The 12,078-nt window shown below is 42.2% G+C and overlaps 1 protein-coding gene across 10 annotated transcripts in view; it reads right to left on the bottom strand.

Annotated features, from left to right (window-relative positions):
- Nucleotides 1-12,078, bottom strand: part of LOC133251412 (uncharacterized) — a 391,267-nt gene that overhangs the window by 82,306 nt on the left and 296,883 nt on the right. For all 10 annotated transcript variants that reach the window (XR_009737610.1, XR_009737606.1, XR_009737602.1 and 7 more), the window contains exon 7: nucleotides 2,138-2,220. Coding sequence is in view for 1 of the 10 variants with exons in the window: in XM_061423823.1 (XP_061279807.1) it covers nucleotides 2,138-2,220 (83 nt within the window). In the remaining 9 variants the exon portion in view is untranslated. The remainder of the gene's footprint in view (nucleotides 1-2,137; nucleotides 2,221-12,078) is intronic.

The following is a 12,078-nucleotide window of genomic DNA, read 5'->3' as shown; positions in this document are numbered from 1 at the left end:
AGTCAATGAAGCAGATGTTTTTGGAATTCCCTTGCTTTTTCTATGATCCAGTGGATATTGGAAATTTGATCTCTGGTTTCTGTCTTTCCTAAAGCTACTTTGATATATCCGGAAGTTTTCAGTTCATGTACCATTGAAGCCTAGCTTGAAGGATTTTGAGCATTACCTTGCTAGCATGTGAAATGATCACATAACATGATGGTTTGAACATTCTTTGGCATTGCTCTTCTTTGGGATTGGAATGAAAACTGACCTTTTCCAGTCCTGTGGCCACTGCTATTTTCCAAATTTGCAGACATATGGAGTGTAGCACTTTCATAGCATCTTCTTTTAGGATTTGAGGTAGCTTAGCTGGAATTCCATCATCTCCACTAGCTTTGCTTATAGTAATGCTTCCTAAGGCCCACTTGACTTCACACTTCAAAATGTCTGGCTCTCAGTGAGTGACCACACCATCACAGTTATCCAGGTCATTAAGACCTTTTTGTATAGTTCTGTGTAGTCTTGCCACCTCTTCTTAATATGTTCTGCTTCTGCTAGGTCCTTGCCATTTCTGTCCTTGATTGTGCCCATTCTAGTAAAAAATGGTCCCTTGGTATCTCCAATTTTCTTGAAGAGATCTCCAGCCTTTCCTATTTTATTGTTTTCCTCTATTTCTTTGCATTGTTCACTTAAGAAGGCTTTCTTATCTCTCCTTGCTATTCTTGGAACTCTGCAATAGGCTGGGTATATCTTTCCCTTTCTCCTTTGCCTTTCACTTCTCTTCTTTTCTCAGTTATTTTTAAGGTCTCCTCAGACAACCAACTTGTCATCTTGCATTTCTTTTTCTTTGGGATGGTTTTGGTCACCATCTACTGTACAATGTTCCAAACCTCCATCCACAGTTCTTCGGCACTCTGTCTATCAGATCTAATCCCTTGAATCTATTCACCACCTCTACTGTATAATCATGAGATTTGATTCAGGTCATACCTAAATGTCCTAGTGGTTTTCCCTACTTTCTTCAATTTAAGCCTGAATTTTGCAATAAGGAGTTCATGATATGAGCCACAGTCCACTCCAGGTCTTCTTTTTGCTGCCTATATAGAGTTTCTCCATCTTCGGGTGCAAAGAATATCATCAATCTGATTTCTATATTGACCATTTGGTGATGTCCATGGGTAGAGTCATCTCTTGGGTTGTTGGAAGAGGGTGTTTGCTATGACCAGTGTGTTCTCCTGACAATACTGTTAGCCTTTGCCCTCCTTCATTTTGTACTCCAAAGCCAAACTTGCCTATTACTCCAGGTATCTCTTGATTTCCTACTTTTGATTTCCAATCACCTATGATGAAAGGACATCTTTTTTTGATGATAGTTCTAGAAGGCCTTATAGGTCTTCACAGAACTGGTGAACTTCAGCTTCTTTGACATTAGAACCTGGTTGGGGTACAGACTTGAATTACTGTGATGTCGAATGATTTGCCTTGGAAATGAACCGAGATCATTCTGTCATTTTTGAGATTGCATTACAGACTCTTTTGTTGACTATGGGGGCTACTCCCTTTCTTCTAAAGGATTCTTGGCTGCAATAGTAAACATAATGGTCATCTGAATTAAATTCACCCATTCTCATCCATTTTAGTTCACTGATCCCTAAAATGTCGGTGTTCACTCTTGCCATCTCCTGTTTGACCACTTCCAAATTACCTTGATTCATGTACCTAACATTCCAGGTTCCTATGCAATATTGTTCTTTAAAGCACTGAACTTTACTTTCACCACCAGATACATCCACACCTGGGCATCATTTCCTCTTTGGCCCAGCCTTTTTTCATTCTTTTTGTACTTATTTCACTCCTTCTCAGTAGCATATTGGACATCTACCAACCTGGGGGGGGCTCATCTTCTGATGCCATATCTTTTTGCCTTTTCATACTTTTCATGGGGTTCTCAAGGCAAGAATATTAGAGTGGTTTGCCATTTCCTACTTCAGTGGACCACTTTTTGTCAGAACTCTACACCATGACCTGTCTGGGGTGGCCCTGCAACACTAATTCTTCATCGTAGCATGCAAAATTATGCTACTATTGGAAAGCTAACCAGCTTGCACTTGGCAAAGGTACAATAACTTGAAAAAAAATTTAAGGCTATACTTACAGTTTTCAGTCAATGGAAAGAAGAGCATCTCTTGCATCTTCCAGAACCTTGATGTAGGGTTAGAGGTCTGCCCATTGGATTTTCTGAAATTAACACATAAAAAACATCTCCTTAAATAAATTCCTAAGTCCATATAGTCAAAGCTATGATTTTTCAGTAGTCACGTAGGGACGTGAGAGCTGGCCCATAAAGAAGGCTGAGTGTCAAAGAATTGATGCTTTTGAACCGTGGTGTTGGAGAAGACTCTTAAGAGTCCCTTGGACTGCAAGGAGATCAAACAAGTCAATCCTAAAGGAAAGTAACCCTGAATGCTATTAAAAAGACTGATGCTAAATCTGAAGCTCCAATACTTTGGCCACCTGACGCAAAGAGCTGACTCACTGGAAAAGATCGTGATGCTGGGAAAGATTGAGGGCAGGAGAAGGGGGTGACAGAGGATGAGATGGGTTGGATGGTATCATCAACTCAACGGACATGAGTTTGAGCAAACTCCAGGAGATGATGAAGGATAGGGAAGCCAGGCGTGCTGTAGTCCATGGGGTCGTAAAGAGTCAGACATGACTGAGCAACTGAACAACATTATGACTTCTTATTCTTAGAAGGAAGGACACTGCATCCTAGACATTGTGACAGAATCAGATCACACACATGCACCCTCACACATATGCAAACATATGCATATGCTTGCACATGCATGCATGCTCACATGTGTACATGTAACTATAAAAAATAGTTGGGTGGTGTTTGCTCACTCTGTGAGTTATGTATCACGATCGATCCCTCCTTTTCCTTCTAAAGTTGCCTAAATTAGTAGTTGTCTAGTTTTTGGAGCTTAAGCAACTATAAGAACTACATTTTCTATTCCATTTTCTAACATAGTACACATATTGCTTTTAACATTCACATAATTGAAACCAAAAAATGTAAAACATTATACATATGAAATGCACACTGAGATTTTTCTATTACATTCCCCTAAAAAATGCTGGTCAAACATCAATTAAATGGGGTCACAGCATTCAGGGTCACAACCACAGATTAAAATACACTGGCTTAATGCAACCAATCTCCTTCCCAAAGATGACTGGACCCTACTAGGCTCATATATTTTGTTTGACTTTAGTGTTTTCAAAGACATGGTATGCTCTTCACTCAATGACATAAATCAAAGCAAGATCCTCCACACCCACCTCCTAGAGTAATGGAAATAAAAACAAAAGTAAACAAGTGGGACCTGATTAAACTTAAAAGCCTTTGCACAGCAAAGGAAACTAAAAGCAAGGTGAAAAGACAACCCTCAGAATGGGAGAAAATAATAGCAAATGAAACAACTGACAAAGGATTCATTTCCAAAATATACAAGCAGCGCATACAACTCAATACCAGAAAAACAAACAACTCAATAAAAAAGCGGGGAAAAGACCTAAACAGACATTTCTCCAAAGAAGACATACAGATGCCTAACAAACACATGAAAAGATGCTCAACATCACTCATTATTAGAGAAATGCAAATCAAAACGACAATGAGAGATCATGCATACCAGTCAGAATGGCCACCATCAAAAAGTCTACAAACAATAAATGCTGGAAAGGGTGTGGAGAAAAGGTAACCCTCTTGCACTGTTGGTGGGAATGCAAATTGATACAGCCAGTATGGAAGATGGTATGGAGATTACTTAAAGAACTAGCAATAAAACCACCATTTGACCCAGCAATCCCACTCCTAGGCATATACACTGAGGAAACCAAAACTGAAAAAGACATGCATCCCATTGTTCCCAGCAGCACTGTTTACAATAGCTAGAACATGGAAGCAACCTAGATGTCCATCAACAGATGAATGGACAAAGAAGCTGTGGTACACATACACAATGGAATATTACGCAGCCATAAAAAGGAACACATTTGAGTCAGTTCTAATGAGGTGGATGAACCTAGAGCCTATTATACAGTGAAGTAAGTCAGAAAGATAAATATAGTATACTAAGGCATATATACAGAATCTAGAAAGATGGAACCGAAGAATTTACTTGCAGGGCAGCAGTGGAGAAACAAAGGAAACAGACTTCTGGACATGGGGAGAGGGGAAGAGAGGGCAAGCTGTATGGACAGAGTAACATGGAAACTTATGTCACCACATGTAAAACAGATAGGCAATGGGAATTTGCTGTATGGCTCAGGAAACTCAAACAGGGGCTCTGTATCAACCTAGAGGGGTGGGATGGGGAGAGAGAGGGAGGGAGGCTCAAGAGGGAGGAGATATACGTATATTTATGGCTGATTCATGTTGACGTTTGACAAGAAAACAACAACATTCTGTAAAGCAATTGTCCTTCAATTAAAAAGTAAATTAATTAAAACAAAAAAGATATATAAGACATGGTTTGCTCTTGAATAAACAATACAAAGGGACATCCTGTTACCCAGGAACCATCTGTTTTAAGGGCATAATGAATTCTTTTAGCTGGTTTGCTACTAATCATGCAAAGCAAATGCAGTGATGCAGATCCCATGGGCACTCAGTGCTGCCTCCAATGCTGGTCTCAGCAGATTTCTGCTCTCAGAGCTACAGAGACTCTGACCCTCTCCCCTCCTGTGTAGCCTGGTGGGCGATAGTCCACGGGGTCACAAAGATTTGGACGCGACTTAGTGACTAAACAACAACAAAAACAACCTCCTCCTACAGAAATCTCATGACTTTGGGGTTTCAGGTCATCGCCTCCCTAACTCCCACTGTCTTCACTTCATGCCTCACTCTTGACCCCACAATTCCTATTTCATAATCTTTTCTGAACAAGACATGAAAAGTGGACTAAGCCAGGAAAAGGCTAGAAACCCAGGGCCTCTAAGCATCCTCTCCAGTCTCCATCACTTTATAGAAATGATGCTCTTATTTACTAAAAAAAAAAAAAAGTATATACCATTCATGACTCAGTCATAAGATAAACATCACTGCAACTGGACTACATCTTACTCAGAGATTCAAAAATTCCCATCCTTGCTGAACCAACCAGAGAGTGTAACCCTACGCTCTAAATATTTGAGGGGTTTAGGGTGCTTGAGAATTGACCTCTTATGGATGCTTCTTATGGGTGAACTGGACTGCAAAGAGAAAAATATAAATGAGGTCACCTTTCATATTTCTGGCAGGACAGTGATGGCCTGTCGGACAGTGATGGCCTGTCTGCCCGTGGTGAAGAGAGGAGGGGAATCCCAAACCTAATTGCTTTTGGGTTGTTAGGATATTAACAAGCATGATAAAAGTGACACACTAAACAGAGATGTGCCCTTAACTGAACTTTTGCAAATTAAAAAAAAAAAATCTTTTCAGGAGCATTCGTGCAAAGTAAGAAGCCCAGCCAAGCAGTGGGATTTGTATGTTTTCCATTTCACAATTGCTAAGGATTTGTTTGACAAGTATTAAAGTTGAAATGATGGCTCATAAAACGTGGCACACTCCCCTCCTTCCGATTTGGCTCCCTAAACCTCTTCTTCACCCTGAGAAAGATTCCCTTTGCCACTGTACATAAAATTAATCTAAAATCTAGGCAGACAACTGAGTGCTTAAGACATGGGGATCTGACATCGGGTACTCTGGACCCCAGTGATTCATCCAATACCCTCTCAAGTTACAAAGGAATGATACTAAGTGACTATTGGGATCTTTCTGTAACATGGTACTTACTCTGTGGTTGACATATTGACCATGACATACTACATTGTTAGCTTTCCACTCTAGCTATAAAATTAGAGAGAGAAACCAGGTCACACACAGCCTGAAGCTAGAGAGTGGATTTGCTTTTATAAAATGCATATACTGTAGGGCCTTGTTTTGGTGTTTTGGGGTCTTCCAAGGAGTCTGAGAATATTTGTGATGTGGGGAGGAGGTATTTCCCAAATTGCTTCCTTCCTTCTTAGCTTCCAACTGTCACACAGGCTAAATTTATACATTCAGCAGCTAAACACTGGTGTCTATTTTATTACATAAACAAGCAAAACCTCACCACGTCCTTGATGTGCTTTTCTATCAGCCTTAATGAAGGGTTGGGCACTACCTCTTTGGAACTGTATTCAATTTCAGGATTTAGTTCACTTGGCTGTAGTGTTTGGGGATGTAGCTGTAGGTAGGCAATTTGTACAAATCATCACAGAAACACACTTCATTGTGATTTCCACATTTCATGTGGAAATGAAATGTGCCTCAGGAAAAACATTTTAGTCTAACCTAGAAATACATAGGAGAAGGCAATGGCACCCCACTCCAGTACTCTTGTCTGGAAAATCCCATGGATGGAGGAGCCTGGTGGGCTACAGTCCATGGGGTCGCTAAGAGTCAGACACAACTGAGCAACTTCACTTTCATTTTCACTTTCATGCATTGGAGAAGGAAATGGCAACCCACTCCAGTGTTCTTGCCTGGAGAATCCCAGGGATGGGGGAGCCTCGTGGGCTGCCGTCTACGGGGTCGCACAGAGTCAGACACGACTGAAGCGACTTAGCAGCAGCAGCAGCAGCAGAGACACGTAAGAGCAAGACATTAGATTACTTTACTGAACTTTCTTCTCCACAATATGTGATAGGAATGCTATCCTATGCTCACACGTTTTGTGTAAATTGTAGACACAGGACTGTTCATAGCCTGGGAATATCAACTATGTTCAGAATTTAGTCGTTGCCTATAGAAATGAAACCTGTATGTGGGTCAAGAATCAACAGTTAGAATCTTACATGGAACAACTGACTAGTTCAAAATTGGGAAAGGAGTACAACAAAGCTGTATACTGTCACCCAATTTATTTAACTTATTTGCAGAGCACACCATGCTCTGCAAATATGGGCTGGATGAATCACAAGCTGGAATCAAGATTGCAGGTAGAAATAGCAGCAGCTTCAGATAAATAGATGATACCATTCTAATGGCAGAAAGTGAAGAGGAACTAAAGAGGTAAAAGAGGAGAGTGAAAAAGCTGGTTTAAAACTCAACATTCAAAAAACTAAAATCATGACATCTGGTCCCATCACTTCAAGGCAAACAGAAGGGGAAGCAGTGACAGATTTTATTTTCCTGGGCTCCAAAATCACTGTTGACAGTGACTGCAGACGTGAAAATAAAAGATGCTTGATCCTTAGAAGGAAAGCTGTGACATACCTGTTGTGTTAGTCACTCAGTTGTGTCCAACTCTTTGTGACCCCATGGACTGTAGCCCACCAGGCTTGTCTATCCATGAGATTCTCCAGGCAAGAATACTGAAGTGGATTGCCATGCCCTTCTCCAGGAGATCTTCCTGACCCAGGAATCAAACCTCAGCCTTTTGGGTCTCCTGCCCTGGCAGGCGGGTTCTTTACCACTAGCGCCACCATCCGTCTAGATAGCATATTATAAAGCAAAGATATCACTTTGCCAACATAGGTCCACATAGTCAAAGTTATGCTTTTTTCCAGTAGTCATGTATGGATGTGAGAGTTAAACCATAAGGAAGGGTAAGTGCTGAAGAATTGATGCTTTTGAACTGTGGTGTTGGAGAAGACTCTTGAGAGTCCGTCAGACTGGAAGGAGATCAAATAAGTCAATTCTGCTGCTGCTGCTGCTAAGTTGCTTCAGTCCTGTCCGACTCTGTGCGACCCTGTAGACAGCAGCCTACCAGGCTCCTCCATCCTTGGGATTTTCCAGGCAAGAAAGCTGGAGTGGGTTGCCATTTCCTTCTCCAATGCATGAAAGTGAAAAGTGAAAGTGAAGTCACTTAGTCATGTCTGACTCTTTGCCACCCCATGGACTGCAGCCTACCAGGCTCCTCCGTCCATGGGAGTTTCCAGGCAAGAGAACTGGAGTGGGTTGCCACTGCCTTCTCCGAAGTCAATTCTAAAGGAAATCAAACCTGAATATTCATTAAAAAGACTGATGCTGAAGCTGAAGCTCCAATATTTTGGCCACATTATGCTAAGAGCCGACTCACTGGAAAAGACCCCGATGCTGGGAAAGATTGAGGGCAAGAGGAGAAGAGGGCAACAGAGGATAAGATGGTTGGATGGCATCATCGACTCAATGGACATGAGTTTGAGCAAGCTGAGAGATAGTGAAGGACAGGGAAGCCTGAAGTGCTGCAGTACACGGGGTTGCAAAGAGTCAGACATGACTTAGCAACTGAACAACATAGAAATGAAAGGTAAAATCTATGACATTTTCAAAATAAGAATATCTACATGAGGATCCCCAAATCACCTAGGAAACGGTGCTTGTTTTAGAACTGACCAGATGATTTCTGATAATACAGGACAAAAACCCAATCCAGGGTGGCAGTGCACAGAGGAAAAACGAGGGAGAAATTGGTTTATCTTTGGGGCTACGAGAACCTGTCACATCATATTTAATTGGTATGAAAAAGAGAGATGGTTTTACATAACACTTGAAAATGTGTAACTCCCAAGCAACTGAAACATCTGGGAAGAATTCGATTGGGCAGAAGGCTAGTCAATCCAGTCCAGTCCACAAGATAAACAGCATCAATAAGCTGAAAATGAAGCATCTTACCTCAATTCCCTCACTAGTTCACCCATTACCTACTGAGCGTCTGGGACTAGGTTAGTCAAGGTCTGATAAGAAGACAGAAACCACACCAATAATTTAAATAGGAAAATATCAATGGAAAGAATTTTTAGCTAGTAAAAAGGGGCTGTCTACAAAGAGGGGTAAAGCGACCTCTGAAGATAACTGAACAGCAGATGTAGGGAGCAGTTACAACCCCCAAGACTGAGAAAAGTATTCAAGGAAGGAACAAATAAGCGAGAAGCCCCTCTCTGGAGGACAACATTCAGACTTCATGGGCAAAGGTGTGGCCGTGGCACACAGGGGACAGAAGCTCTCAGCACGGTGCTTCAGGGAGCTGCCCACAGAAGTACTGGCAAAACTCTGCAAGCAACTCACTGGGGTGTCAGTGGCACTCACTGGAGGTTGTGCACCACTAGGTCTTCAGCAGAAAGCTGCCCACTGGCCATTGCCATAGTAGCAAAAAGAAAAGCACAAGAACCCTAGAAAAAAGCCCCTTTCTCTCACAGCAGCCCTCCAGCGCCCTCTACTGACAAACCTTAAGTGGCATCAGCTGGCGAAGGAGAAAAGATTACAAGGTCCAGCTCCACCATGAAAAGAAAGCAGAGAAGAATGAACATGGAGCAGAGAGACAATGCCCTGGTAATGAGCATAAACATGACTTAGATACTGTGCTAGACACAGTGTTAGAAGATGAACAAGTATGGTCCTCACCCTTAAAAGCTTACAACAGCCATGAAGAAAGTCCTTATCTGAAAGCATCAAGTGTTTTGGCTTTGTCCCCTATAAAATAACATCTTTCTAAGCCCCCTAAGCTTCTCTGAAGCCCATCATGTATGTTCAAGGTCCTTTCTTTAGACATTGTTAAGTCAGTCACTAATTTAAGTCAACCCAAACCAAAATCACTGCAGATGGTGATTGCAGCCATAAAATTAAAAGACACTTACTCCTTGGAAGAAAAGTTATGACCAACCTAGATAGCATATTGAAAAGCAGAGACATTACTTTGCCAACAAAGGTCCATTTAGTCAAGGCTATGGTTTTTCCAGTAGTCATGTATGGATGTGAGAGTCGGACTGTGAAGAAAGCCGAGCACCAAAGAATTGATGCTTTTGAACTGTGGTGTTGGAGAAGACTTTTGAGAGTCCCTTGGACTGCAAGGAGATCCAACCAGTCCATTCTGAAGGAGATCAGCCCTGGGATTTCTTTGGAAGGAATGATGCTAAAGCTGAAACTCTAGTACTTTGGCCATCTCATGCGAAGAGTTGACTCATTGGAAAAGACTCGGATGCTGGGGGGGATTGGGGACAGGAGGAGAAGGGGACGACAGAGGATGAGATGGCTGGATGGCATCACTGACTTGATGGATATGAGTTTGAGTGAACTCCAGGAGATGTTGATGGACAGAGAGGCCTGGTGTGCTGTGATTCATGGGGTCGCAAAGAGTCGGACATGACTGAGCGACTGAACTGAACTGAAACCAATATAATATCCACATACAGAAGAAGGTAGCTCTGGGGTCAGACTGGCAGAGTTGGAATCCTGGCTTTTCCATCTACTGACTTAGTGACTTAGCGCAGGTTACTTAATCCTCTATCCTCTGTTTCCTCCCCTGCAAAATGAGGATACAAAGAGTACCAACCTCACAGGTTTGTTGAGAGGATCCAATGAGATGGAGGCATGCAAGAATTTTTGACCCAGTATCTGGCGTACGATAAGGATTGAATAAACATTTGCTATTATTTTTATAAAAATATAATTATACATACTATGTAACATGAGAGAGCATAAAATGATCTTCTAGATTCTCCATTTAGGTTCCCAGTGATTGTTTTCATAAGCCCACATTTGGAGAGAGTTTGCTTCACAGCAATTCATTTGAAAAAGACAGAAGAATCTCAATTGCCTCCAAGCTTACTTCTATAAGGCACAGATGATGTTATGTAATTGTCCCATTGTAGTCTGGGCTGGTTAGGCCACATCTGGATTACTGTATCTCATTTTAGATGTTACATATTAAATGAAGTTTTGCAAATGGAGGCTAAAAGATGAATAGCAAGGGGCCAGAAAAACACATACCAAAAAACAGCAAAAGAAACTAGGTGATTCAGTCAAGAGAAGATTTGACATGAGCTATCATAGACTTCCCTGGTGGCTCAGACAGTAAAGTGTCTGCCTACAATGCAGGAGACCCGGGTTCAATCCCTGGGTTGGGAAGATCTCCTGGAGAAGGAAATGGCAACCCACTCCAGTATTCTTGCCTGGGAAATCCCACGGACGGAGAAACCTGGTAGGCTACAGTCCATGGGGTCCCAAAGAGTTGGACATGACTGAGCGACTTCACTTTCACTTTTCATCATAGCTCTTCTCAGATCATGCAAGGGTCATTTTCCTTTTCTTGCTCATAGTCAAAATGAGTACAGGTATTTGGAACTTGCTGAGAAAGTGGTTTTGGGTTCAGTATAAAGCAAAAACTCTCTCTAACAACTACAGCCACTCCATGGTTGAAGCAAATCTACAGACAGTGGCTGCCATCTGCCACTCCTGGAGATTTTTGCATGGATTCTAGACAGCCGTCTATGGTTGACTCTGTGAGGCATCCCTCAGGTCTCCCTTCAGAAATGATCCTCCAGCTGCTGAGAGTATTACCTGCAGATGGGTGGCCTAAGGTGCCTTGCTCAAGAGCATGTCCCTCTGAGGCAGTCTGTGAAGCTGCCAGGTTTAGGCAGTTCTGAAAGATCATTTCAGCTTCAGACCTTCTCATAAAGTCAGCTGAGGTCTCTATGCTGAGATGGCCTCAACTTCTCCTTCTGCCCTGTCCTGCTTCCTCTCCTCCCACAGGTGTTCATCCCAAGATCCTAACAAACTTCCTGCATGCTAACTTTCATCACAGAGTCTGTTATTAGGGAAGCTTGTCTGTGACTGTACCTGCCCAGGATGCTAGAAGTACCACTCTGAGCAGGATAACTGCAGAGGTCTCCTACATCCCCAAGACCCTCCACAATCTTTCGGCATCCCAAGCTGAATGTTCTAAGTATACAAAGTCCCAACCTGTCTCTACTGTGTGCATCCATACGGATGATCCTCAAGACAAATCTTGGCCTTCTTTCTAGTCATCTGACCTATGGCTCCCTGATGTGCCTGGGAGGGGCACACATTGAGTCATTAAATTGTTCATCTAGTCATGTAACAGGCTTTCTACAAATATTTATGAAGGCCAAAATATGCACCAGGCCTAGTGGGTACAACGGTGCACGATGAGACTCTCTTCTGCAGCCCACGTTCTAGTGACAGGACACATATGAACAGACTGTTTTCCAAATTGCAGTTATTTGCATACTGCTTCCAAAATTTCTGCCTATATGCCCATTGCCTTATTCATATGGCTTATGAAA

Source organism: Bos javanicus, chromosome 7 (genome assembly GCF_032452875.1).
Source record: "Bos javanicus breed banteng chromosome 7, ARS-OSU_banteng_1.0, whole genome shotgun sequence".
Lineage (NCBI taxonomy): Eukaryota > Metazoa > Chordata > Mammalia > Artiodactyla > Bovidae > Bos > Bos javanicus.
This window is presented reverse-complemented; position numbering and strand designations above follow the sequence as displayed.